Here is a 26,418-nt window from a genome sequence, read left to right as displayed (position 1 = left end):
AGGGACAGTGTTTGATCCTGAACAAACCTGAAAATCCAAACGTGTTTGTTGTTGTTTTTTACTAAGAAACGTTCACGTAACATCATCTTAGATGCTATCACAGGTATGTTGTTTTTTTACACACTTTTCTGACCTTTGACCCCCTTCTGTGAATTACTAGACTGATAAGCGGTCAAAGGTCATGATCATAAAATTCACTTGATTTTTTAGAGAAAAGAGAGAGAGAGCAGAATAGAGAGATATCAGACGAGAGAATGAATCAAACCTTATTAATAAAACCACCAAAAAGTCAGGTTAACAGAATATGGAAGATTTATCAGTTCTTTAGTGAAAGTCCAGAACCTGGACTCATCTGATCAGGTTCTGCTCTGTTCTATGGCTGTGGAGGGGGAGGGGCCATTGTCCAGGCCACACCTCCTCCCAGCCCTTTGGCCTCCCCCCTGTAAAGACAAACCTTGAAGCCTAGGAAGGATCAATCAAGTTGCAGAACCTGGAAAGTAGACTCAGCACCGACATGAACGGGACCGAAGCTGAATCAGAGACCTGTTCCAGGTCCAACTCCGATCCTCTGGTCTTTTTTGTCAACGGCAAAAAGGTAAAAAAAAAAAAAAAATCTTGACAGTTTGCTTTAAATTACAGTTTTTGTATGTGAATATAACCAGTGATGTTGCTGTGACGATCACATGACATTTTTTTTAAAATTGGTTTATTATTTCATTTAAAAAATGGTCATGTGAATATTAACATCAATATCAAAGTACATTTTTTATGTTGTTTAAAAATGATGGTGAATGATGAAGTAAAAAAAGTGAAATAGTCACACGTAAACACAATTACTGAATAAAAATAAAAATAATTTCTTTAGCGGTGGTTTGCATGTGTTAACGGCTAATCGCTAATAAAATGTGTTTTTAAGAACTCAGTCATAATCATACAATCATACTGAACAGTTAACCAGAGGCAAACTGCTAACCATGTTAGAACACACCATTGGTTGATGCTCCTACAGGCGCATGGAAGCAGCTAAAGGTCAGAAACAGGAGAACCTCGGAAATCCATACAGAAGAACAGATTTGAAAAGTTGGATTTATTGTCAAAACATATTTGACTGTGTCTGTGTGTTTTCTTTTGCTTTATGTCAGATTGTGGAGCAAAATGCCGATCCAGAGATGACACTGCTGACCTATCTGAGGAGGAAATGTAGGGCAACACACAGAAACACACACTCGTAGACACACACACACACACACACACACACAGTTGCAGCTGTTTTAACCGATCATTAAGTGGGTGTGACTTCCATATCATATCGTTAGGATTCAGTTTTTTTTCTTTTTCACTGAACTTGACTCATAGAGTTTCTAATCAGTACATTACAGGAACAGAGAGACAAACAGCAGCTGATACACACCTGTTTTATTTAATGGAAATATTAAGATGGAAAAATGTCCCAAACGATTGTGCAAATGTATTACCCAATACACAAACTCAGATTTTTAAGCTCCAGCAGTGTGTGTGTGTGTGTGTGAATAATTATGGGATATAAAGCACGTGTAGTTCTGCCCAGCTGAAGATCCAAGTCTCTGCGGTGGCAGTCTGTCTTGTCAGGGTTCTCCAGGAGGGGGACACAGTTGCACTTTTTGGATCCCTTTTTCTCTGACCGTATTAGTCCAACAGCACAATATCTGACTCACTTCCCTCCCAGAATGACTAACTCCTTTTCACAGTCATGTGGGAAATTAGTTCAACACATTTGCTGACACATTTGAGTAAAGGTTTGTCACAGCACTGACCAGACAGACATCAAATTAGGAAAACACCCCAAAATAACTGCCTTCAAAATAAAAGCCATGCAGTCTTCATGTACCTATGAAGCTGTATTGGGATTTTTAAATAAAATAAATACTGTTTAATATCCACATGTCAATGGATTTGTGTCGGTCAGTCAGTACAGGTCACAGTGTGTACTGAACCACGTTTTTTTTTTCCAGTGGGATTAACAGGAACCAAACTGGGATGTGCTGAAGGAGGCTGTGGAGCCTGTACGGTCATGCTGTCTCAATACCACAAACTGACAGGACAGCTCCAGTATCCTCACTCTGTTTGAACAAAAGGTTGGCTGAGAGATATCTAGACAGGTGATTCAAATAACTGTCAGTCTAATAATATTAAACAGACAAAAATCAAAACTTTATCAAAACATCTGCAATTTCCCAGCCTGGGATCAACAAAGTACATCTATCTATCTATCTGAAGATTAAAAACCACTGTAATATAAAAATATTATTATTTAGTAAAAAATAATACCGACACATTTTCAACAAATGTTTAGAAAAACCAAAACAAGTAACAGGTAAATTTAAAATATACTGAAACTACTTAAGCAAGGAATGATGTTTGTTTTAGCTAAGATAAAAACTGTCTTTCCTTATTTCTCATCTGTCTTTCCTTATTTTTATTTGATAAAAACATCAGATTCTTTTTTAACATTTCATACTGACCTTTGACACTTTGGTTTAGTTCAAACAAAGCTTTTCTTAAAAAAACAAAAAACAAAAACAATGTTAAATTAATAAAATAAAAATAAGGAAAGACAGATAAGGAAACGATCACTGTACATTATCTACATTAGCTAAGAAATAGGTAAGTCTTTAAAAGCTAGCTAACAATTGGGCTAAATAAGCTGTGGGTTTAACAAATTAAAAAGAGCTGAAGGCGTGTACCAATAAAAGCTGAAAAAGATATACAGCAAGCTTAATAAGCTTAATAAAAGCTTGTGAACATGACTAACAACTGAACCAACTGGTGCTAAAGTCCTTAGCGTCGCTCACAGACACTATGCCATCAATGCTTGTCTGGCACCGATCTGTTCCCTGCACCTGGTTGCAGTCACCACTGTGGAAGGAATTGGCAGTGTGGCCCGTAAACTACATCCTGTCCAGGTAAATATACTTCATATTTGGGTAAATTTACTACCTGTTTAGATACATCTACTTCCTGTCTTGGTGTATTTACTCAACTTTCTTCGTTTGAAAAAATACATAAAAGTAAATGTTTTTCCTGTCAAAGAAACCTTAAAACCTGTGAAAGGAGTCACACCAGCTCCAAGTTAAATCACATGTATCCTGTCCAGGATCTGATTGGGTAAACCATTATTTTGTTGAGATAGGCTAAAATTACTTCCTCAGAGAGAAAGGAAACGTGTTCTGCTTCTCTATAAAAAGATACTCTCTATTTTGGTTAAACCACACTGTCTACAGGTAACAGAGAATACTGTCAAAGTAAAACCATGTTTTGATCGCATTCAATTTGTTCCAGTCTGGATAAAACCACTTCCTGTTTTGGTTTCAGGAGAGAATCGCCAAAGCTCATGGTTCTCAGTGTGGGTTCTGTACCCCAGGGATTGTCATGTCGATGTACGCTCTACTGAGGAACAACGTCATTCCAAAGATGTCAGATGTAGAGGAGGCCTTTCAAGGTAAAACTGTGTTAGGAAGGAAGGAAGGAAAGGAAGGAAAGTGAACTCCTTGTCATGTGACCTGCATTTAAAGAGATAAGAGGATGTGTAGCATGTCAGTTTGTTTGCTTTTGGTTTGTTTATAGGAAACTTGTGTCGATGCACTGGCTACAGACCAATTCTGGAGGCGTACAAGACCTTTACTGTGGTGAGACAAAAAACTTCAATCATAAGTTAGCCTAAAACCATAGCACACGTAGTCACAGGTAAACATACATAGCTCTGGAATAGCAAAACCTTGCTAAACACCCTAGCATCAGCCCTGACATACTGCAGTTAATTGTTTGCCGAAAGCTTGTCTTAAAAATAAGTTAGTCCACCTAAAAACAGCTAAAGATTAAAAAAACTGCGACAGCTTAGAGAAAAGTAATAATGTAGAAGATTTAAAAATTTAAAGCATTGAAAAATATATTTTCATTGATGAAGTTGCCTGATGTATTACCACCTCCATCAGGAGGGGGCAGGCTGCTGTGGGGGTAAAGGGCGGCAAAATGGCTGCTGCAAGAACGGAGGTAACGGGGTAGAGGAAGATACCAACGTAAGTCCAACTCTGACAATCTGGGTTATTTTCAACAGTATTCATTTCAGATGTTTTTGATTGTGAATGTTTTTGTGCAGGAATCCACATCTTTATTCAATGCTGGAGAGTTTGCACCCTTGGATCCAACGCAGGAAGTGATATTTCCTCCAGAACTAGTGGTATATATATATATATATATATATTCTCATTAATATTATAGAAAAGTCATCACAGGAGTTTTTTTTAACCAAGTTCCTCAGTTTAAGAAATAGTAGCAAGAAAAGAATCATGTCCTAAATTTTGGCCGTCTGTCATATTATTCATGGTGTCGTCTGCATACAGACAAATCTAGTGTTTTATTGTGGCAGGGAAATACAGTTCTCTCTCTTCTCCTCCCCTCACCAGTCTCTCAGTAAGTCCCAGTCCTCTGGAACTCTACTGTTTCGTGGGGAGCGTTCAGTTTGGCTTCAGCCTCACAGTCTGGACCAGTTTCTTCAGATGAAATGGAAACATCCTGAAGCTCGAGTGGTTGTAGGAAACACAGAAGTGGGTAAGTCTGGACTCACTTTTGGCTATGTAAAGTAATTGTCTAGTGTCCTATTTTCAACATATTTTTGCTTTTGCTAAGCATTTGCTATTCTTTAAGTCATTAAGCTACTTCTTAGCTAATGTTCATCTGTGTTTTTGGCTAAACTTAACCTTTAATTAATCTGTGGATTTTGCAATTTCAAAGTTTGTTCTTTTGCCAGTTTTAGCCAATTCTGCTGTGCTTTCAGACTGTTGTTAGCCTCTGAGCTAAGTGTGCTAACATCTTTTACTCTCTGGTTTGTGCAGGTATAGAGGTGAAGTTCAAAAACATGCTGTATCCAGTGATTTTGGCGCCATCACATGTTCCTGAACTGAATTCAGTGACTCACAGTGAAAGTGGTGAGTGGTCACGTGACGCTCCACGACATAATTACAACAACAGAGCGCCCAATACAAACCTGCTTTGTGATTGGTTCCCACAGGCATTGTGTTTGGTGCAGCCTGCACACTCAGTCACATGGGGGCGGTGCTGCAGCAGGCAGTGGACAAACATCCACCTGAACACACACAGGTCTTCCTTGCCATTCTGGAGCAGCTGCGATGGTTCGCAGGACAGCAGATCAGGAACGTCGCGGTAAGTCATGAATCCTGATAGAGTTTCACGAAGAATACTGGACTTCCAGGGAAATTCACGGTGTATTAACTGCTCCACTGATTTCAGTGTGTCGGAGGAAACATCATGACGGCAAGTCCCATCTCAGACCTGAATCCTGTTTTCATGGCAGCAGGCTGTCAACTCACTCTCATGGACAAAGGTATGGCTCTTGGCTAATTTGACAATCATTTTTAGTTGCCTCATGGCAAACATTTAGATATTTGTGTCTAATTTGATCACATTAGCTAAGCATGAACTATGTGATGCTGTGTTTCTTCAACAGATGGCAGTCGTGTGGTCCAAATGGATGATGGTTTTTTCCCCAGTTACAGGAAGACTGTGGTGCGTCCACAGGAAGTTCTGGTTTCCATTCTGATCCCATTCAGCCAGAAGGTACAGTGTCTCACAGCAGCCGCTGTCACAGAAAGAGTTCCAGTGCTGACTCTGATATCTCCACTGCTGTCTTTCTTCCTTAGACCCAGTTTGTCTCCGCATTCAAACAGTCGCCACGTCGAGAGGACGACATCAGTATCGTCACGGCATGCATGAGCGTAACCTTTAGTCCAGGAACTAATGTGGTTCAGGACTTGAGGCTGAGCTACGGTGGTATGGCAGCAACCACCATTTTAGCCACAAAAACAGCTAACAGTCTGCTGGGAAGGTGATTATCCTTATGCTAGCTAACCTCTTCTGATTAATGCTAACCTTGGTAATGGTGTTTTGCGTGAATGAAAATGTAATGTCATCCAGGCGCTGGGAGGCGGAGCTTTTGCAGGAGGCTTGCTCCTCACTGGCTGAGGAGATGACTCTTGACCCTTCAGCCCCTGGTGGTATGGTGACGTACCGCAGAACTCTGGCTCTCAGCCTCTTCTACAAGTTTTACCTAAACACGTTGCAGAAGCTCCATCAGCAGGTGATGTCACACAAAAATAGTCCACTATTTAACCCAGAATAATCTTAAATTTACCTAAATTTTCTTGTATCCTAAAGTCACATATATGTTTATTAATATAATCTGAAGCCATTTTCCAACAGTCATGACGTCATCAACGTTTTCCCTTTACCAACTTGTTTGCCCATTGTCATTGTCAGGGAGTGTCTGTGGACGAGGTTCCCTCTGACTGTCTGAGTGCAACAGACATGTTCCATCAACCGATGCCCTCTAGTGTCCAGATCTACCAGGTGCAGCTCACATGGTGCTGAAGTGAACTCTTTTTCACACATTGTTTTATTGAATAAATAAGAGACTGGTGTGACTGTTCTGCAGGGAGTGCCGAAGGGTCAGGACCAGGATGACGTGGTGGGCCGTCCTCTGATGCACCTGTCGGCCATGAAGCAGGCCACAGGAGAGGCCGTTTACTGCGACGATGTGCCACTCTATGAGAATGAGCTCTACTTGGCCCTTGTCACAAGCAGCAAGGCTAACGCTCGCATCCTGTAAGCCCCGCCCACTCACCTGTAAAAACACCACACACTCTTGTTTTAGATCTGAGGAAAAGTCACAAAAGTCACTGTTATTTTTAATGTTAAAAATAAGAAGGGATTTCCTATATATATATATTTATATATATACATATAATATATGATAATTAAAGTAAATCAGAAACCTTGTTCTAACACAGTGGTTAACTTTTCATCAATAGCTCCATTGATAAGTCGGCAGCAGAGAGTTGTCCTGGTGTGGTCTGCTGTGTTTTTGCCGAGGATATTCCAGGCTGTAATGTCACCGGAGTGGTGGAGTACGATGAGACGGTCCTCGCGCACACTCATGTGAGTCCCTTTCTTCTGTTAAATCAACAAACCAGGTGAACGTGGAAGGTTAGCTAAGGCTGCCCTGTTATGCTATAGGTCACATGTGTGGGTCACATCATCGGAGCTGTCGTTGCCGACACCCAGCTCCATGCTCAAAGAGCAGTCAAGGCCATCAAGATCCAGTACCAGGAACTGGAACCTATTGTGACCATCCAGGTAAGGTCACATGACCCCCCCCCCCCCCAACATCAAAGTTTACAACGAAGTTTAATTAAAGATTAAATAAATGTTTTTGATTGGCAGGAGGCCATTACTGCCCAGTCCTTCTATCAGCCAATCAGAACCCTCCAGAGAGGAGACTTATTGAAGGGATTTAAACAGGCTGATCACATTTTGGAAGGTTCACGTCAACTCTCTTTAAACTTTCTTCAGTTCCATTTTTCCCTCTTCCTTTTTATCTACCTTCTTGTGCCTTCTTTTCTTTCTCCTAATGTCATCTCCACATCTGCTTCTGCTGACCCTTCACTTCAAATGTTTTGTCTTAATTTCGTTTTCTTACTGTTCAAATTTCTTCGTGTTGAAGTTACTTCTGTTAGGCTGAACCATCACATGCTGATGAATGATCGTCTGATCCTCAGGGGAGATGCACATGGGAGGTCAGGAACATTTTTACCTGGAGACAAACGTCACTCTGGCTGTTCCACGAGGAGAAGATGGAGAAATGGAAATTTTCGCATCCACACAGTCTGCAACTAAAACACAGGTATAGTTATGATAGAACCATGGACACAATGAAGTGTCCATGGTTATCGGTAAGGTGATTGCTCTGGTACTGTAATGCTACTAACAATGTTAAAAAACAATTGCTGGTACACCCTAAGGCTATGTTGTCATTGTTGTGTAAATTGCTAACTTTTGTGTTTCTGTCTTAGAGTACTGTAGCAAAGGTCCTGGGTGTGCCCGCCAACAGGGTAGTGGTACGGGTGAAGAGGATGGGCGGCGGCTTTGGGGGGGAAGAGAGCCGGACGACGATCTTGTCAACTGTGGTCGCTGTGGCGGCTAACAAGTATGACAGAAGAAAAACGTAAACACAGTTGTTTCTGCACTTTTTGGACTTTAATCTTCATAAACACATTTATGTCCTAGGTTGAAGAGACCGGTCAGGTGTATGTTGGACAGAGACGAGGACATGCTTATCACAGGAGGACGACATCCTTTCTATGGAAAATACAAGGTAATGTTGTGGTCATCTTCATCTCATGGTCTTTGTTTGTTTCTTGGTTGTGGACAGTCTTCATTTACTTCTCCTTTTTGTTGTCCACGTCGTCTTCGTCTACTTCATCCTTTTCGTCTTCTTCTCAGGTTGGTTTCCTAAACAGTGGTAAAGTGGTGGCTCTGGATGTGTCCTACTACAGTAATGCTGGGAACTCCTTGGACCTCTCTCTGTCTGTGAGTAACAATCCAGTGCTAACATTTAAATACCCCAAATGAATGATTTACATTTAAATTGTGTATCTTTTTTCCAGTAAGCTGTTGTTGGAGCATTGTTTTACTATTTTTAATTCTTTGCCAACATTTACCTTTATTTGTGCAACCATGAAGCTATTTCTGTCCCTCCTTGTCCGGAGAATTATCCTCTCAGTTTACTGTGTTAACATCCAGCCTCTACACCCTGACTGTCAGTCGTTTTAAATCCACTCTAACACAGAGGACAACTCTAATTACCTTCTGAATGGTTCCAGGTCATGGAACGTGCACTGTTTCACATGGAGAATGCGTACAGCATTGCTAACGTTCGCGGTCGAGGCTTCTTATGTCGGACCAATCTGCCGTCCAACACGGCCTTCAGAGGCTTCGGGGGACCACAAGGAATGCTGGTCGCTGAGAACTGGATCAATGATGTTGCTCTGAGTTTGGGAAAGTACAGCGAAGAGGTATGTGGAGTTTTTGAAGACACGAAACAGACATAATAAACAATTTATTATATCAACTTATTATACTAATTATTATACTTATTATGATATTATATACATAATGTATGGCTCTCACGGAAAGACTTTTTTGGCTTTCTCTGCTAGAAAGGTTCCCGATCCGGTGCAGTACTTGTATGTTTTTCCCCCCAGGTTTCTAGTTAAAGGTCCTGGGAGTAAATTTGTCTCTTGCTCTAGTCCTATTGTAAAACGTCACAAGTACTGCCACTAGTTCCTTGTACTTCTTTCAGGTATACATATGTCCTGGTACTGTTATTGGTTCCTTGTGCTAGTTCCTAAAAGGCTTTTTGGTATTGTTCCTGGTATCTGGTACTATTTCGTTCCTGTGTTTGTCTTCTCCAGGTCCGTCGGTTAAATTTATATAAAGAAGGGGAGTCTACTCCCTACAATCAGATCCTTGACCATGTGAACCTGGATCGCTGCTGGGACGAGTGTCTGTCCCGGTCTGGGTACCAGGAACGCCGTGCTGCTGTGACACTTTACAACAGGTAAATAAACCCGGACTGACAGAAGACAGTCCCAAAGATGGGTGCTTTTTGTCATTAAGTTCCCAGTCTATCACTTGTTGTTGTTTGAACAGACAGAACCGATGGACCAAACGAGGCCTTGCCATGGTGCCCACAAAGTTTGGCATCAGTTTCACCGCGGCCTTCCTGAATCAGGTCTGCTACTGGACTCCTCCCAGTTCCCAAGTTTCAATCAAATCTAGAATTTTTGAAAATGTGCCTCATTCTACTGTTGACTCCACAGGCTGGAGCTCTGGTCCACATCTACACCGATGGTTCTGTATTGTTGACTCATGGTGGAACCGAAATGGGACAAGGTCTCCACACCAAGATGGTCCAGGTATGAACAGTTGAATGTTCCATCCTGAAACAGTTCTGATCAATCTGGTATTTGAGGTGAATGGTTCCTGTGGTTCCAGGTTGCTGCTAGAATTCTTGGAATCCCCTGCTCCAAAATCCACATCTCCGAGACCAGCACCAACACGGTCCCCAACACCAGCCCCACTGCGGCCTCTGCCTCCTCTGACCTCAATGGTGCCGCTGTTCAGAACGCCTGCGAGATCCTGATGGAGCGATTGCAACCTTACAAGACTAGGAACCCCAAAGGATCCTGGGAGGACTGGGTGAGCTGTTGAACCCAGAGTTTTACAATTTCACAAAAGCAACTTTAAAAGTTAATAAAAATGTTATATTGTAGGTGCATTCTGCCTATTTTGACCGAGTAAATCTGAGCACCACTGGCTTCTACAAGTAAGTTCATCCTCGTACCACAATCCAGTTTACACTAGTCCAGTTTTACTAAATCCAAATCTCTGCCTCTAGGACACCAGACCTTGGGTATGACTTTGATAAGAACTGTGGTCGAGTGTTCCACTACTTCAGCTACGGCGTGGCATGTTCCGAGGTGGAGATTGATTGTCTGACCGGAGCTCACAAGGTTGTTGTTAGGTTCTCTGTGTTACACCTTAGAACCGCTGCTTGTTTTAGTCTACACTTACTAACGAGTGCTCCTGTTGTTACGGTGTAGAACCTGAGCACCACCATTGTGATGGATGTGGGACACAGTCTGAACCCTGCCATAGACATCGGACAAGTGAGTTCATGTTAAGATCCTAGAACTTTCTGGTACTGATTTTGGCTTTTGGAGAATTACTTGAAGATGAGTATGTTTATGAGTCATGTACCATGCTTGAAATCTGGAACACTCTAATATATGTTTTGATAACAGTAGTACGTTATCAAAACGTACGTTGCTGGCTAATATTAGTGCCATGATGGTAGCAGTTGCTGTGTTGTGCATAACACAACACAGGGTGTTGTGTTATGCTTGCATGATAACCAGCGTTAGCTATCGGATAATAAATTAAACAGAATATTTATATCATGCTAATCATTGTTAGCTTTGTAATTGTATGTTTTTTAATCAATAGCATGCTAACCAGTTTATTTTCTCTCACTAGAACAGTAGTAGTAGCTGTGGGGCTTTTACTATGCTAAATAATGTTAGCTTTAAGTGTAGATTATTTGTTCTATATTTTGCACTGTGCTTTCAAGTGTAATAGTTAGAACTCCCCAGAGAAAATACCAATATACTGTAACTTTATGTCTGTAAATGTCCTTTAAATGTATTTGTTACAAAGTAATTGTCGTAAACATCACAATTCTAACATTATTACATAGCCTAAATGTTTTGCCGGTCTCTGCAGGTAGAGGGGGCCTTTATGCAGGGTCTGGGTCTCTACACCCTAGAGGAACTCCATTACTCTCCTCGTGGTGTTCTTCTCACTCGAGGTCCTGGTTCCTATAAGATCCCAGCCTTTGGTGACATTCCCACAGAGTTCACTGTCTCGCTGCTGCGTAATGCACCCAATGACAAAGCCATCTTTGCCTCTAAGGTGACAACACCACTGATGATGTCATTCAAGTGGAGTTCTGACAAGGAGCCCAGAGCTAACCTGATTTTTGTTGTTGTTTGTACAGGCAGTAGGTGAGCCGCCTCTGTTCTTAGCATCGTCCAACTTCTTTGCCATCAAAGATGCCGTCACAGCAGCCAGGGCAGAGTCTGACCTTCGAGGTCCATTCAGACTGGACAGCCCTGCCTCTGCTGAGAGGATTCGCAATGCCTGCAGTGATCGATTCACCAAAATGGTATGAATACTTCATTTTGAACAGGTCAAAACACACACCTACCAGGAGAGGCTGTAGGATAAATGCTGCAGTCCCTCGAGGATGAGACATGTCGTTCTGTTTGTGACTTTTTATCCTGTTTGTGTTTGTGTTTCAGTGTCCACCAGCAGAACCTGGTTCCTTCAAACTCTGGTCTGTGCGGGTCTAGGACTGCAGGTCCAGGTCCCAGTCCCCATTTATTTTATTTGGACATTGGTCTTACAACTGGTAGTTAATCAGCTACATTTAGATAGAATAGAAGCTAACATCTAGTGATCCAGCCAGTGAGAACCAAATACCAAATAAAACACATTCTTCTTCAACATAAAATATATAAAAATAATAGAAATCTAAGTAAGTAATATATTAACTACCCACCAAGAAAATATGTAAACAGCATAACTTTTGTGGGGTTTGTTCAGGAAAAGTATTTTTGATAAAATGTGGGTAACACATTTTGCACCTGTAAATGGTTTTGTTTGTTTTCAGTTTCTTTCATCTGTTAATCTCTCATCTCAACACAGTGGTTCTCCAACTTTTTTTTACTGTGTACCACCTGAGAAAACATTGATCTCTCTGAGTACCACCATGATGACCAACATCAGAGTATAGCAGCAGAGGCCTTCAGTGTTAGCTTCCACCACAGGAGAGATGTTTAGAAATGGTTATGTTTAAATGTTGTATTAATTGTGCATGGTATGTTTCAGATTTATTCAATTGAAAAGGTAAATGTGAAAAATTTCCCAGCATACCACTAGAGAGCGCTCGTGTACCACTGGTGGTACGTGTGCCACAGTTTGAGAACCACTGCTTCAAGTCATTTTCTGAAATGACTTAAATAAATTACACATTTGATAAAACTTTGAATTTAATGTTTAATATGCCAAACATGAATAAAGTAATTAAACTGACTTAGTTTTTTATTGTTTTTTCTTAACATTTACTGTAAATGTTCAAAATAAATACAAATCTACTTTGAGCTTTCTTTACACGATAAACATTGGACCGATAACAAAACAAAATTTAACTAAAAATGGAAAATAAAATATCCAGTCAGATAAATGAAGCCTTTTTTTAAATGATATTTTGACATTAAGCAGTTTGTACAGCAAATGTTCTACAATCCAAGACCAACATCTAAGTCTTCACACTGATGTGTGACATCAGCTCTAAGACTCATCTCCACATGACTCCACATAAGTGTGAAGAGTTTTCTCAGAGTGTGAAGAACCAGGCATAGTGCACATCCCAGATCCTCCTGAACCCAGATCAGGTTTGAGGTCAGACATGGGTGGGCCGTCGCTCCATATTAGGTTTGTTGTTGCTTTTTCATATCACCCACCTCAAACCCCTGTCTGCTGCCACAAAGACAGAGCTCACACCGAATCACTGTGGCCGTAGCTCACAGCACGCAGCAGCTGTTGATCCACTGCTAACTACACATCACTAAGTAAAGTAGTTGATGTGACCCACTGTTGATCCTACCATTGATCCTAGTGGTACCAACTGACCACCGGAGGCAGCAGTGAAGCAGCAGCTGCTGTGTTCCTGTCAGTTAAGATTTTTTTCTACAGATTTTGGTGGGAATGTGTGACGTTAAATTCCTGCAGTAACCATTTGAACCAGCAGGGTCGCGCTCAACTACTCACAGTTGCAGGGGACATAGGTTCACATGTGAAGTGAGATAGAGGGAGAGACAAACGCAGGGCAGTGGACTTTGTGTCTGGATCTGGGCTGGTCCTGCGTCTTGAATTTTGTTTCTGGTTCTTGGTTCTGATTATGGCTCCCAGGAGAATGGAAACCAAACCTGTGATGATGTGTGTGAAAACTCTACTGATGTTCTACTCCTTTATCTTCTGGGTAAGAAACTCTTATATGTTAAATACAATATTTTTTGCCATTAGAATCTTATTTATTAATTTGACAATATATTTGACATTTGTTTTGTTATGTTTCAAAGCAATGACATAGGAAGTTTCTTTTGACAATTAAACTCCCTCTTTAGAAGATATCAAAGGTCACAGAGGTCAGTTGGTGATGATGTGTAGGTAAGAGGTCATGTGTGGAGAGAGTGAGGAATGAAGATGTGACACCAGGGTGATAATGAAAAAACATGTAGACACACTGTGTCCTTCTGATTCACTGCAGTTTCTCTAAACTTGTTTTTTGAGTCAAAAACTGCACTAATATTATCAGGGAGATATATTTGTAGTGTGTGTGTTTGTGTCAAAATTAATGAGCTAACTTATAAATAATAATAAATATATGAAATAAAAGAATGGCGCTCATTGTTCTCCATGTTTAAAAATAGACCACATTATTTGTTTTGTGTATGTTGCACTGCAGAACTGCAGCTCTATTTCCATTAATGTGGTATTTCTGCTTCTAACGGTAGCCTCCTTAATCCTACAGAATCAAAAATTAGATCCTAATACTACAGGATTGTTGTGTTATTTGATGATTGGCTGCTCTCCCGTCCCGCTCAGGTGACAGGCGTGGTTCTGCTCTCTGTCGGCCTCTGGTGGAAGTTTATGTTGAGCCCGTACATGCTGCTAATATCCAGCGCCCCTTCTAATGCTCCATATGTTCTTGCTGGAACGGGCTCTGCCATTGTTCTCTTCGGTCTGTTTGGCTGCTTCGCCACCTGCAGAGGGCGCCCCTGGATGTTAAAACTGGTCTGTTTTGAACATTTCCATCTATTTTTCTTTTTTAACTTCAGTGAAAGCTTGTGATCCCCTTTGATCACCTTTGAATGATATTTCTACTTTCTCCTCTTCGTTTTTTTGTCCTTTTTTCTCCTCACTTTCCTCCTTTCTTCTTCATTTCATCTTTCTCTCTTGTCTCTATTTGCTCTTTTTTTCTTTTACACTTTTGGTCCAATCACTGTTGACTTATCTTATCCTTTTCTTCTCCCACCTCTTTAATCGTTCTTCTCAGTATGCTGCTGCGCTGTCTCTCATCTTCATGACGGAACTCATCGCAGGAATTTCTGGGTTCATCTTTCGCCACGAGGTAAGAGTTAAAACCTAAACTAAACAAACAGACAAACACAAAAAACCGAAACAAATCACAAATATTTTTTCTATGCAGATCAAAGAGACGTTCCTCAGCACCTATAGTGAAGCGGTGACCAACTATGATGGAAGAGATGACAGAAGTTTAGCAGTGGACGGTGTCCAACGCCGGGTCAGTATCTAACTACAACCATCTCTTTCTCCCTCTCTCTCTCTCTCTCTCTCTCTCTCTCTTTCTCATGTCTTTCATGTCCATTGGACTGTACCAGAAACATGCAGAACGATGAACCCTCTATAAGCTTATGAATGGTTCTTGAAAGTTACTAATCCATCCAACTGCTCCAACACAGTTAAGACCAGTGGTTTATAGTCCAGAACTGGGTCTGGTCTAGTTTTATAAAGATGGGGCTTTTAGACTTTAGTTTATACAAAGTTCCTGGTACTGTCTATGGTTCCTGTTTCCTATTGAAAATGTATTCTGTTCTATGTATTGTTCCTATTTTGTGGTTCTTCTTATGCACGTGTGTGTGTGTATGTGTGTGTTTGTAGCTGCACTGCTGTGGTGTGTATAATTACACTTCCTGGTTGAGCAGTGTTTACTTTCCTACCGCTGGAATTCCCTCCAGCTGCTGTGTCACTCTGTCTGACTGCAAGGACGCAGACTTGAGGGATGCCAGCAGAGCAGTCAACAAAGTCTACTCCCAGGTATACACACAGACATTGGTACAAATGGCATTTAAGAGAGTAAAATGATTGAACATAGGAATAAATGAATTGTTGACTTTTGGCAGGGCTGTTATGAGCTGGTGACGTCCTTTATCGAGAGGAACATGGGGATTATTGCAGGTGTCACGTTTGGAATTGCCTTTTCCCAGGTGAACCATAGAGAAAGTCCATAAAGATGTACAGTACATGGATAGACTGAGTGGTCTTAGCTCATAGAGACACAGCAGTTGTTGATCCACTGGTGTCTCAATCACTGACTTAATATTTGCTATTTTGTGACATCACCACAGAGGCCAGCAGTGGACCAGCAGCTTCTGTGTCTCTGGACTATAGATTTCTCTCCCCCTGATTATTGGAGTCTACAGAATCACTGTGCTCTTTTCTTGCTGAAGTATTAGCAAGTATAAATATTTTTTCTGACTAATTTGTTTTATTTCAAAGCTAATTGGGATGTTGCTGGCCTGCTGTCTGTCTCGACTCATTATTGCTAATGCCTACGAAATGGTGTGAGGTAAAAAAAACATTTTTTAATTTTTTTTTTTAATCTGTATCACGACTAATCTTTCCTCTTTGAATAAGGTATAATATGAAAACTTCAGAGGCGGAATCAACAGCTTCAGTGTGAAGTCACGTGATGCAGCCAACAGCCACTCTGAGCAGCAACAATGTGACAATTCCTCATGAGAACAAACTACGTTTAACACCAAAGTAAATTTGTCTAAACATCATTTTATTTTGACAACTGTGAGTTAAATTGTTGGAATTAAATAAAGTTGATTATTAATTGAACTGTTTCAAAATTTAAATGTTCAATTTTCCCTAATTTAAACTTATTTCATCGCATTCATTTTTTTCTTTGTTCTTTTTATTGTAATTTTATTTATTCGTGAAATTTTGAAGTGATTTTTATTTCCGATGAAAGACTGCTCTTATTTTGACATGACCGGATATTGTGGATTCCTTATTTCTGCTTGCTTGAACAATAATTCTGATTTACGCCATTTTTTATATTGAAACTTCCACATTGTTCGTCAGCGCTTTCGATTTTAGTTTTGTTTATTAATTCCTCAAAACACATGTCCGTGGTATTATTTTTGAGATTTTCTCTACAGCAGTGACGTCATAGTTCTTTACTGGATGTGATTGGCTCAATTGGAAGGTTCGGTCTCCTTTGGTACCGAAACACCCGGCCCCTCCGGCAACTGTTGCCGTTATAAGAACACACCTTCCATCTCCCCCTCCCGCTCCTCGTCGGTGACACGGGACGCCGGATAATATCCGCTTTGACACCGGCACACGACGATAGCCGGCGAGCTGACAGCGAGCTTTTGAGCATCACAACTGCTTGTTTACGGTAAGAAAGCTTATCTGGCCTTTTAATCACGCGCTAAATATAAACCAGGAAATTCGGAAAAACTAGGGATTTCCCGGTGGAATAATCACAGTGGACTGAGACACATGACGCCAAACGGTGTGTTTGTTGTAAAACAAACGGTTCGATCAATCTAAAGCAACATCGTTGAAAACATGACGTATTTCTTTTAGGACATGCTAAGAGATCTATTTTATTTGTTTAATTTCATTTACTCTGATCATCGTATGATTTTACTTAACTTTGCCCTAACTTCCTGTTATCTTTCCGCTGTTTAGCTAAAATGTTGTGTATGGCGTAGTCTTTTGTAAATTTGTTTGAGTTGTTATTATTTAGTTGTTTTCGGCCAGCATTGATATCTAACTACAGTATTTGGGGGTCTTTTCAATTTAAGTTGGTGACTTGTAATATTTGTTGTTTTATTATTTTTGTCCAATCCTTATCTTTCCAGGAAAGTATTTTGGCTTTTAGGAAATATTTGTCTGTTAGACCTGTGTTGACCATAGAGGTGGGCGGAGCTATTGTTGCGGACACAGCAAGGCAAATTATTAATTATTAATTTTGCACTGAGTAATTGTAATTGTATTTGGTGGATTTATCATTTAAATGGTATTTCATTGTTTAAATACTGGGTACGTGGTGCACACAATAGTCCTATCTACCAAAGGAGGAGCTCTGAAGGAGTTTTTATTTTATTTATCCACCTTTAGCCTGTATAAATCATAAGAGCCAACAGACATGTGCTAACAACTAATTATGGTGTTTTCTTTGTGTGAAACCTGTAGAGCAGTCTTCAGCAGAGTCAGACAGCAGTTGCAGTGCTGTCGGGTCAGGACCTCCTTAAGAATTTATCCTAGACCTTAATCCTTCACAAAGCATTAGTGTATCTAAGTTAGTCCAGTGATGCAGGTGACTGAATCCCTCACCCAGAAGAAGTCTCTCTTCGGTGCCATGTCCCGCTTCATTGGCGCCATTGACGACATGGATCGGACTGTTCTGGTACCAACTTTACTGAGAGATGTTCCTGTGGACCACGGGGGGGATGAGGACATTCAGCAAGACATGTACGGCTCATTTGTGCTGCTTAAATCTATCCGTGACAACATGGAGAGGGGTGTTGCTCAGGGCGACAATGGGCAAGACAAAGAGCCTGGGTGCAGGATGGATGAAGAGGAAGATCAGGATCTGGAGAAACTGTTCCATTTCCACTTGAATGGACTCTCTACTGTTCTGTCAAAGCTGACACTCAGAGCTAACACGCTAACAACGCGCTACAAGGAGGAGATTGGCTGCAGGAACTAATGTACAAGGTTTGAAAACCTGCAAAGTTTGTCAAGAATGTTTTGATTTTGTTTGGACTAAATAAATAAAAAATAATTTATACATAAAATAAATGAGCCTTGGTTTTTATCAACGATGAGGAATTAATAACATGAAGTACGGTTGGGAAAGATGAAAGTAAAGTGAAACCAAAATAAATAAATAATTAACTTAAAGTGGTAAATAAAAACAAACAAAACAAAACCTTACACTAAGAAATAACAACAAAATAATTAATTATTTACAAAATATCAAAACAAGCAGTCATTGATTTATTGTCAAGCACATAAATAAAAAGACCAGAAAAGTATAATTAAAAAAGCTAATACCTTTATGTTTTTATTACTAAATGTATACTAAATAGTTGACAAAAAGATTTTGGAGTGCAGAAGTTTTTTTTTTAACAGAATCCTATAGTGTACAGAATCCTAAAGTTAAAACGTTTAAAGATAGAAGAGTAGGTGAAAACAATTAAAAATGAGTTATCTGTGAGTGCGATTAGATACACACTGATGATGCACATCACATCAAACAAGCTGTAAAATACTCACTGAGGGAGTTGTGCATGTTGAAAAATCATGATCAAATGTATGAAAATATAATACATTTAATTTGGTAATGTATTGTTTATACTGGCAAAAATGTTTTCAATTCAGATCTGAATCGCATAAAATGTTGTAAGTGCACTAGAGGTCGCTGTGATCAGCAGCCCCAGTGAAACACCCACAATAGAAGGAGCAACAACAGGAAGCCTGAAGTTGAAGATGGCGGCGGAGACGGCGTTAGCAGCACCTAGCTCAGAGTTACGAGTCGATCTGCTACCTTCAGATCCGTTGTTGCACATCTTTTCATTCCTGGACTACAGAGACCTAATCCAGTAAGAATCCAGAATCGAGATTAGAATATTCTTCCAAACCTGTCTGCGTTAAACAAGCGACAAACAGATACAGTGTTCACATTCGAAAAACAGCTGAGGCTGCTAACAACAACAGAGAAAAATATTTGAACTAAAGAGTTTAAGTTTCATACCATGACACCAACGAGTTTGATATCGCTTTATTTACAATAAATAGTAAAGTTTCTATTTTAGGTTAGGTTGTAGGCGCGAACATATGCCGCTTTTGTGAATCTTAGTTTAGCAGTTGACGGTAGTTCTGAGCTTACATGGAAGCTTTTCATAATTTACTCGTTTCAGTTTTTCAAATTGTATTCTGACTGATCAGTCTTTTTTTATCACGTTGGATGTTGCATTTTCGTTCTATTAGTATTGTACCAAAAACTAAAAACACTATAAAACAATATCAGAGTTTGTTTTTCGTCTAACTTGAAAAAAAATCTACTATTATCTACTATTGTTTAACGTTTAATTTTTTGCCCTTTTTTTACTCTTTTGGCTACCGTTTTGTTTTTGTTTTTTTGTTTCAGTTTTAGCTTTAATAGGGCAAGTGTTTCGTCAGTCAGACAGTGCTGTGTTCTTCCTGTCATTGGTCTTTCACTTCAGTATTTCACGCCCCACATCGTTTTTGTTGTGGTTGCAGCTGCAGTTTTGTGTGCCGGAGACTGAACGAACTTTCTAAACACAACCTGCTGTGGAAGAGGCTGTGCTGTAAACATTGGCTCTTCACAGAGTGAGTCCATCCATTCACCTGTGTGTTAAGACTTCCTGGTTTTTATTTTACTTTTTTTTTTGACACAAATGATTATAAAAAATGATAATTTATGGACAAGTGTGACATTAAAAAATCTTAATTATAAATAAATCTAATATTCAACTATTGGACTGATCATTTATACATTTAATAAATCTCAAATAGTTGTTTAGTGCATTAATACTGTTTTTAATGTATGAACAATAATTGATATCTTAATTAAATATTTGTAATTCCTTGATGGAACTGTTTGTCACACTGTTGTTATTAATTAAGAATAATAATAGAGTTTATATATAATTTATATAACTGACTATGTTAAAAGCTTTTTTAAATTAAAAATTTAAAATCTGTTTTGTTTATAAAACAATCTTGATTAAAGAAAAACATAAAAGTTTTCTTTCTTTTAAGATTAAGACTTGAACTTTAATTTCAGTCATAAAAAAACCCACACGTATATTATAATATGATTGAAAACAAACCAATTCTTTAAAGATAAAAAAAGTTACTCTTTTTTTCTATTGACTTTTGTTTGTGTGTTCGTGTTGCCTTATTTGTATTTCTACTCAGTGCTGAGCGCCTGCACGGTGGTACGTCCTGGTACTGTTTGTTTCAACAGTACTACAAGGACCTGGGTCGATACATCCAGTACTACGGCAGTCTAAAGAAAGCATGGGAGGAGCTAAAGAGCTTCCTGCAGCAGAGATGTCCACGCATTATCGCATCGCTCAAAGGTCCGTACACAGTAGATCTGACTCTTAGGCCTGTTTTTCTTTAAGCTTTTTTTTTTAAAGTTAGCTTAGTGGTAATTTACATGTTGCATGAGCCTAAAACCTAAGCCAGTCAAAGACATCTATGTTAGCCCTGAGTCAAAACTAACATTAGCCATAGGTACTATTTTGCTAGACATTGTTCAAATTACATTTAATTAAATTGAATTGATTAAATCAAACATGTGTTTGTTTGTTTGTTTGCAGATGGAGCCACAGAACAGGAGCTGAACAACATGGAGGCACAGATCGGCTGTAAGCTTCCAGATGACTATCGCTGCTCCTACAGGATCCACAATGGACAGAAGCTGGTGATTCCAGGGTGAGTCGGACTTCCCTCACTCCTTCCTTCCCTATCCCTTGCTCTGGTCCTTCTTGTTATTAATTCATGTGTGTTTGTGTTCTCAGACTGATGGGTAGCATGTCCCTCTCTAACCACTACCGCTCTGAGGTTCTTCTAGATGTGGAGACAGCAGCAGGAGGTTTCCAGCAGAGGAGAGGAATGAGACGTTGTCTGCCTTTGACCTTCTGTTTCCACACTGGCCTCAGTCAGTACCTGGCTCTGGAGCCTGAGGAAGGGCGACAGCAGTTTGAGAGTTTCTACCCCTGTCCTGTATGCACAGACAACAACCCCTGTCAGTCACTGTAACAGATCTGCAGAGAGCTGTACGTCTCACTTGGTCTGTGTGTTTGTGTTTGTGTGTCAGGACCAGACAGCCCAAGACCCTGCTGCCATTGACATGTTCATCACTGGTCAGTTCATTTAAATGGTTATCAGTCTGATCAACTACAGTTTTTTTGTTGGATGTATTTTATTTAAAAATAATTTTCCGAAATAGTGTTTATGGCTGCCTACCTGCAGGTTTTTCTATTTTGAAATGTTCCAAATTAAGGGATATTTTTACAAGTAACTAGGGAGTATGTTAAGATTTTAAATTGGAGAAAGCTTTTAGATTTTAGAAAGCAACTTGGGGATTTCTTTGCACTTTTTAAAAGTATGATTAGGTAAAATAGACTGTGTAACGTCTTATTTATAAAAATATATTTTCTAAAACAGCCTGTTTGTTTGACGAACTGTCATTCAGAAGTGAGTAATAAAAGTTACTATTAGGTGCAGCGCGAAGTAGTAATCATTGTAACTCCTCCGTTCTTCTGTTAACAGGAAGTAACCACAGTGAGATCAACTGTTGTGATGATCAACTCATCATCTGTAATGTCATCACATTGTTTCAGAGTAGTCAGCTCATGGACTTTGTGTTTGTGTTTAGGTTCCTGTTTCTTAGATTGGTTCACCACCTACGTCCACAATGTGGTCACAGGAGAATATCCAATCATCAGAGACCAGATCTTCAGGTAGCACAATTCACAGTACAAGACAACTCTCAGATTTTGGTAACTGTTACCTCACATCTGTCTGACCCCTCTGCAGGTACGTGCACGAAAAAGGTTGTGTGGCAACCACGGGTGACATCACTGTCTCGGTCTCCACCTCCTTTTTGCCAGAACTTTCCTCTGTCCATCCACCCCACTTTTTCTTCACATACCGAATCAGGTGAGTGACCTTTTGACCATTTGTTGCATGAGTTTTCATCGCTTCAGTCCTCTCTTGTAATCCCGTGACTCCTCCAAGGATTGAGATGTCGAGCAGCGCTTCACCTGACGCAGCCTGTCAGCTCGACAGCCGCTACTGGAAAATCACAACATCTGATGGCAACGTGGAAGAGGTTCAGGGACCTGGAGTCGTTGGTACGCTGCCCTGTCGGTCCCCTCCCCCACACACCTTAAACCCTCACTCTCACTGCCTGAGGTGATTTGCTGACATGATGTCTCCCTATGTAGGAGAGTTTCCTGTCATGACACCTGGAAAGATTCACGAATACGCCAGCTGCACCACCTTCTCCACCCCCTCAGAGTTCATGGAGGGTTACTACACCTTTCACAGGCTCGGTTAGTGTTCACAGCACACCATGAAAAGAACCAAACAAGAATTGTGGTCAGAATGAGAATGACCAAACAAGAATTGTGGTCAGAATGAGGCACACTGTATATGCAATAATTCAGCTGACCATCCACTTGTCATGGCTCTCATATACACAGTTAATACGCATGTCATGTACACACCTTATGGGAATGGGTTTTTATTCATTACAGCAACTCAGCTTAAGAAACCATTTTATCACTTTTGTTTTTTCAAGGTTTCACATTCAGGTTAGATGGTTTACCTCAGACCAGCCTCACTGAGCGCAGGGCAGTTAGTAAGTCTACTGCTGACAAGCTGGTTGACACAACAGGATTTTGTGGGACTGTAGACTGTAGGACTCACTGAATTCAGTGAGTGAATATGTTATCGTGTTATCTACAGACCAACGTCAAGATTCAAATGTCAAAATCTTGAGTTATATTTCAGTAAATTTCCCCTGACATTTTTCCATATTAACAAATTTAGATTAGTCATATATAAAAATGGATGGGTAGTTATGCGTATACACAATGCTTTTATTTTGAAGGTCTCACAGGTTTTCCTGTTGTTTGTTCCTGTCAGCAAACAAACAGGAAGTGTTTCAAGTTGCGATTCCACGCTTCCATATGGTTTGTCCACCCTTCAGAGAACCCAACCTAAGAATGGTAACTGACTTCACAGAAATCAGGTCAGTGTCACTATTGATGAGTCATGTCATAATAATCTGTGCTGGTGTCTGCAGCACAAATCCCCACCCACTGCCAAGCCCCCAAACCACAATCATAGTGACAATGACGACGACTTCTTTGATGGAGACGATGGCAATGACGATGACACCAATGGTGATGTCAGAGGAATCAACATGGCAGCGTTTGAGGGAGCTTGGTGTCCACGGCGCATCTGATCTCAGACTGTGAAACCAGCAGCAGAGAATTCCAGGGATGTATCTCCGACCAGATAGAATTTTTTTTTACTAGTTTCTATAAACATACGGACCACATGGCCAATGTTTGGAAAACACAATTGACTGTCGTTAAGACAGTGATTTTACTTTAGACACAACAATCAAGGAGCGAGGTAATGCTACGACTTACTTTTTTCTCCCTGAATCTTATCCACTGCAGCAACTGATCAGTAATCCATCCAAAATATCCATCAGCAGATTCTTGGTTCCAACTCAAGATGTCCGCTATCACGTTAATAAGGATCTCTCATTAAGTGGAACCTTTTCACAACCATATTTATATTGATACCTCATACAATAATCCAGTCTCTATGTTGGGAACAGGTCTATGAGCTCAGTGAAATGTTATTTTGAAGGGAAAGCACTTTTTTCTTTTGCTTATAGCGTGGATAAGGATGCCATCTCCTGATGTTATTGGTTTTTCTATGGGTTTTAGGTAAATAAATGGGAAATGGTCAATTCTAACATCATCTATATAAAACACTCATATGTCACATTGAAACTGATTATTAAAAAAAACAACTTTATTTGAAAAAAAATAATGTAAAAGTTCATAATTTTTCCAATCCTTAAAAAAATAATAATCACTGAAATATCTTCACTATAAATATAAAGTTAAAGTTTAAAAGTAGTGAGACCACAGATCAGGTGACTCCTGCAGTAGTGTTAACAGTGAAATAGTGCTGTCCAGTGTTCATTACCTAAAATAACATTTGGTATATTTTTCATCCAACTATAAGATCTGACTGAGGATCATAAACACTAGGACACATGAGATGTGATCTTGGGACCAGGTCCTTGATCTGAACCCTAACTAAGTTCAAAACCCAGATCAATCTAGAACTTTGACGAGACTCAGATACAGGACAATGTTGTGGTTTCACTTCTGTTAGTTTTCATTTGTCCTCTTTATCCATGACCCTGACAGTCTTTGGTGTTTTCCTGGTCCGTCTCGACTCCATCCACTCCACTCCATTTTTCTCCTCTTCCTTCTTAGGTGTTTTCCTGGTCCGTCTTGGCTGCATCCACTCCTCTTTATTTTCCTCCTCTTCCTCTGCCTTTCCATCCTGAGCTCTTTCCTCCTGATCCTCCTCTTCCTGCTTTATAATCCTGGCTGTCCTCTGTCGTTTCCTCCCGCCTCTGGTCGCCATCTTCTCCTCATCTTCCGCTTCAACACCTGCGGCTGTCTCCTCCTGCTCCTCTTCCTCCTCCTCTCCCTCCTCCAAATCTCGGGCATTGCAGCGACTGCAGTGTCTTCTAAATCCCCCCATGAAGTTGGTCTTAAAGCAGCAGAAGGGACATGCGTAGCGCCCAGGTGGATGTGCGGCCCTAATGTGCTGCTGCAGACGACTGGGAACGAAGAAGCTGCGGCTGCAGTGCTGGCAGCTGTAGGGGCGCTCCACGTCGTGGTTGCGGACTACATGGCTGATTGCAAAACCTATGAAAAAAAGATCAGAAGATCTGATAACAATGAACAACAAAAGTTCTTGAAATCATTGTTTTTCTGTACAAAGGTTGGTAGACAAAATCAGTGACACTCCTTCAGATGCATCTTAGTGACACAAAATGGCCACATATGGCAGCAGAGGACAAGCATCTGCAGTGTCTCTGGGAGATAAAGTCACTGATGTTCTCTATGAGATTCTGTATAAGAAAGTGAAAGGTTCACAATATTCAGTTTTATAGCCGGTACCTTTGAGTTTCGTCTTCCAGCCACAGATGAGACACTCGTAGCGGTTGGAGGTGAAGCGCACCACCTTTGCTGTGGCTGCTTTCTCCTCCTTAAGGAGGTCTTTGCTAAGACCAGCGACCACAACCAGATCTTCGATGTCCTCCCTGCTGTGATCTTCTCTCCTGATGGCTTTGCCGGCATAACCTCGGGGGACGTTATGCTTCTTCACCACGTGGTTCAGGCCCAGGACTTTCATCTTGTTCCTGAACCCACAGATGAGGCAGTGGTAGAAGATGCCATCAAACGTCAGAACACAGTCGCCTGCCCCAATGTCAGGTTTGTCCTCGTCCAGTCTGTGGGGTGCACCGCTGTTTTCATTCAAGTCTCCTTCCTCAACCTTTATTTTCACAGCACTTGTCTCCTTACTTTCTCTGACCATTTGTTCTTCCTCCTCACTTTTCTCTACAATCACCTCCTGGTCAACATCATCCGGCGTTTTCTTTTCTGTCCTATTCTTGTTCTCAATCACCTCATTTTTGCCCTCACTTTTCATGTCCTTCTCTTTACTTTTTACCACCATTTTCCCCTCTTCTTCCTCCCCTCCAGCCGTCTTGCCCCCCTCCCCCCGGGCTACTGTTCTTCCCTCCTGGGTCTGGGCCTCACAGTGGATTGAGATGATGTGACTGTACAGTTTGGTGAAGTCTCTGCAGGTGTAGAAACACTGAGCACAGTGAAACAGTTTGGCTGTGCTCTGGTAGATCAGGATGTTTCCCAGTCTACCAAACATCACGCCGTCCAGTGAGGCGGGGTGAGTCGCAGCCACGTGGGACAGTTGGTGGGCGTGGCTTCGGGAAAGGTGGCCACAAAGCTGACACAGCATGTGTGTTGCCACGCCACTGCCCACCTCACTGCGGCTGTGTACGGTGACGGACATCGACACCCTGGAAAATACACACTTTTGATCACTTTTTTTATAATCAAGAAATTCATTATCTTATTTATAAGGCGAAAACTTATTTTTTCTTTGTAATTTAATACTTCAAAGGAAGAATGTAAAGACGGATTGTAGGTATTCAAAATACCTTAAGCTAGATTAAAATCATGTTCGGGTCTTCCTCGATCTGCAACTATTCGCTAAATAGAAATACTTCATTGTTTTCGAAATATTTGAATAAACCCATAGAAATTACATACTGCGCAATTGTTTAATACCTGTCATATTCATCATAACACACTACACAACAAAGGATTATATTTGTGTAATGCTAACAGTAAACATTTACGATTCGGATGCTGATCTAAGGACGATCACTTGCCAGAGCTAACATGCTAAAAA

General features: G+C 40.6%; 5 protein-coding genes across 8 annotated transcripts; 4 read left to right on the top strand and 1 right to left on the bottom strand.

The window, feature by feature from the left end:
* The first annotated feature begins 441 nt into the window (after window positions 1-441).
* xdh (xanthine dehydrogenase) lies at window positions 442-12,272 on the top strand. Its single transcript, XM_008325367.3, has 35 exons — window positions 442-595; window positions 1,143-1,200; window positions 1,992-2,088; window positions 2,834-2,942; window positions 3,352-3,478; window positions 3,604-3,665; window positions 3,972-4,055; window positions 4,136-4,216; window positions 4,443-4,587; window positions 4,872-4,964; window positions 5,048-5,199; window positions 5,287-5,380; window positions 5,504-5,613; window positions 5,697-5,881; window positions 5,971-6,133; window positions 6,313-6,402; window positions 6,488-6,657; window positions 6,864-6,990; window positions 7,069-7,188; window positions 7,276-7,372; window positions 7,611-7,735; window positions 7,905-8,038; window positions 8,119-8,206; window positions 8,335-8,421; window positions 8,715-8,906; window positions 9,306-9,451; window positions 9,544-9,625; window positions 9,714-9,809; window positions 9,889-10,092; window positions 10,167-10,219; window positions 10,292-10,406; window positions 10,497-10,562; window positions 11,176-11,364; window positions 11,450-11,617; window positions 11,754-12,272. Exons 1-35 carry the CDS (start codon window positions 515-517, stop codon window positions 11,802-11,804), a joined length of 4,041 nt encoding a protein of 1,346 aa, XP_008323589.1. The 5' UTR covers window positions 442-514; the 3' UTR covers window positions 11,805-12,272.
* Window positions 12,273-12,323: 51 nt separating this feature from the next.
* Window positions 12,324-16,270, top strand: LOC103389794 (tetraspanin-7-like). Of its 2 annotated transcripts, none has more exons than XM_017038403.2 (8): window positions 12,324-13,495; window positions 14,122-14,310; window positions 14,573-14,647; window positions 14,726-14,821; window positions 15,199-15,354; window positions 15,441-15,524; window positions 15,817-15,879; window positions 15,955-16,270. In XM_017038403.2, exons 1-8 carry the CDS (start codon window positions 13,415-13,417, stop codon window positions 15,958-15,960), a joined length of 750 nt encoding a protein of 249 aa, XP_016893892.1. In that variant the 5' UTR covers window positions 12,324-13,414; the 3' UTR covers window positions 15,961-16,270. The 2 variants fall into 2 exon arrangements, with proteins under 2 accessions (XP_016893892.1, XP_008323588.1); XM_008325366.3 differs by having other exon boundaries at window positions 15,817-15,886.
* A 129-nt stretch (window positions 16,271-16,399) lies between these two features.
* On the top strand, window positions 16,400-18,137 carry LOC103389792 (mid1-interacting protein 1-B-like). 2 transcript variants are annotated; one of them, XM_008325365.3, is made up of 2 exons: window positions 16,400-16,729; window positions 17,538-18,137. In XM_008325365.3, exon 2 carries the CDS (start codon window positions 17,651-17,653, stop codon window positions 18,047-18,049), a length of 399 nt encoding a protein of 132 aa, XP_008323587.1. In that variant the 5' UTR covers window positions 16,400-16,729; window positions 17,538-17,650; the 3' UTR covers window positions 18,050-18,137. The 2 variants fall into 2 exon arrangements, with proteins under 2 accessions (XP_008323587.1, XP_008323586.1); XM_008325364.3 differs by having other exon boundaries at window positions 17,533-18,137.
* A 661-nt stretch (window positions 18,138-18,798) lies between these two features.
* Window positions 18,799-23,949, top strand: fbxo3 (F-box protein 3). 2 transcript variants are annotated; one of them, XM_008325425.3, is made up of 12 exons: window positions 18,799-18,944; window positions 19,606-19,695; window positions 20,287-20,450; window positions 20,694-20,808; window positions 20,895-21,099; window positions 21,194-21,239; window positions 21,755-21,839; window positions 21,916-22,038; window positions 22,117-22,232; window positions 22,326-22,433; window positions 23,029-23,111; window positions 23,189-23,949. In XM_008325425.3, exons 1-12 carry the CDS (start codon window positions 18,832-18,834, stop codon window positions 23,348-23,350), a joined length of 1,410 nt encoding a protein of 469 aa, XP_008323647.1. In that variant the 5' UTR covers window positions 18,799-18,831; the 3' UTR covers window positions 23,351-23,949. The 2 variants fall into 2 exon arrangements, with proteins under 2 accessions (XP_008323647.1, XP_024918208.1); XM_025062440.1 differs by having other exon boundaries at window positions 22,994-23,111; window positions 23,189-23,330.
* On the bottom strand, window positions 23,256-26,403 carry LOC103389791 (Krueppel homolog 1). The gene is made up of 2 exons (XM_025062437.1): window positions 25,104-26,403; window positions 23,256-24,848 (listed from the first exon to the last, which is right to left on the bottom strand). The coding sequence occupies exons 1-2, from the start codon at window positions 26,014-26,016 to the stop codon at window positions 24,307-24,309; spliced, it is 1,455 nt and encodes a 484-aa protein (XP_024918205.1). The 5' UTR covers window positions 26,017-26,403; the 3' UTR covers window positions 23,256-24,306.
* Between the last annotated feature and the right edge of the window lie 15 nt (window positions 26,404-26,418).

This window comes from Cynoglossus semilaevis, chromosome 14 (assembly GCF_000523025.1).
Source record: "Cynoglossus semilaevis isolate Cse_v1.0 chromosome 14, Cse_v1.0, whole genome shotgun sequence".
In the NCBI taxonomy this organism is placed as follows: domain Eukaryota; kingdom Metazoa; phylum Chordata; class Actinopteri; order Pleuronectiformes; family Cynoglossidae; genus Cynoglossus; species Cynoglossus semilaevis.
The sequence above is the reverse complement of the archived record's forward strand: the minus strand, read 5'-3'. Positions and strand labels throughout refer to the sequence as shown.

Coding starts and splice junctions, on each gene's coding strand:
- LOC103389792 (XM_008325365.3), top strand. CDS start 17,651: ATGCAGGTGACTGAATCCCTCACCCAGAAGAAGTCTCTCTTCGGTGCC.
- fbxo3 (XM_008325425.3), top strand. CDS start 18,832: ATGGCGGCGGAGACGGCGTTAGCAGCACCTAGCTCAGAGTTACGAGTC. Junction 18,945..19,605: donor GACTACAGAGACCTAATCCA/GTAAGAATCCAG, acceptor TTGTGGTTGCAG/CTGCAGTTTTGTGTGCCGGA. Junction 23,112..23,188: donor GAGAACCCAACCTAAGAATG/GTAACTGACTTC, acceptor TGGTGTCTGCAG/CACAAATCCCCACCCACTGC.
- xdh (XM_008325367.3), top strand. CDS start 515: ATGAACGGGACCGAAGCTGAATCAGAGACCTGTTCCAGGTCCAACTCC. Junction 4,056..4,135: donor GGGTAGAGGAAGATACCAAC/GTAAGTCCAACT, acceptor GTTTTTGTGCAG/GAATCCACATCTTTATTCAA. Junction 11,365..11,449: donor AAGCCATCTTTGCCTCTAAG/GTGACAACACCA, acceptor TTGTTTGTACAG/GCAGTAGGTGAGCCGCCTCT.
- LOC103389791 (XM_025062437.1), bottom strand. CDS start 26,016: ATGTCCGTCACCGTACACAGCCGCAGTGAGGTGGGCAGTGGCGTGGCA. Junction 24,849..25,103: donor CTGGAAGACGAAACTCAAAG/GTACCGGCTATA, acceptor TTTTTTTCATAG/GTTTTGCAATCAGCCATGTA.
- LOC103389794 (XM_017038403.2), top strand. CDS start 13,415: ATGGCTCCCAGGAGAATGGAAACCAAACCTGTGATGATGTGTGTGAAA. Junction 15,355..15,440: donor TCAACAAAGTCTACTCCCAG/GTATACACACAG, acceptor GACTTTTGGCAG/GGCTGTTATGAGCTGGTGAC. Junction 15,525..15,816: donor TTGGAATTGCCTTTTCCCAG/GTGAACCATAGA, acceptor TTTATTTCAAAG/CTAATTGGGATGTTGCTGGC.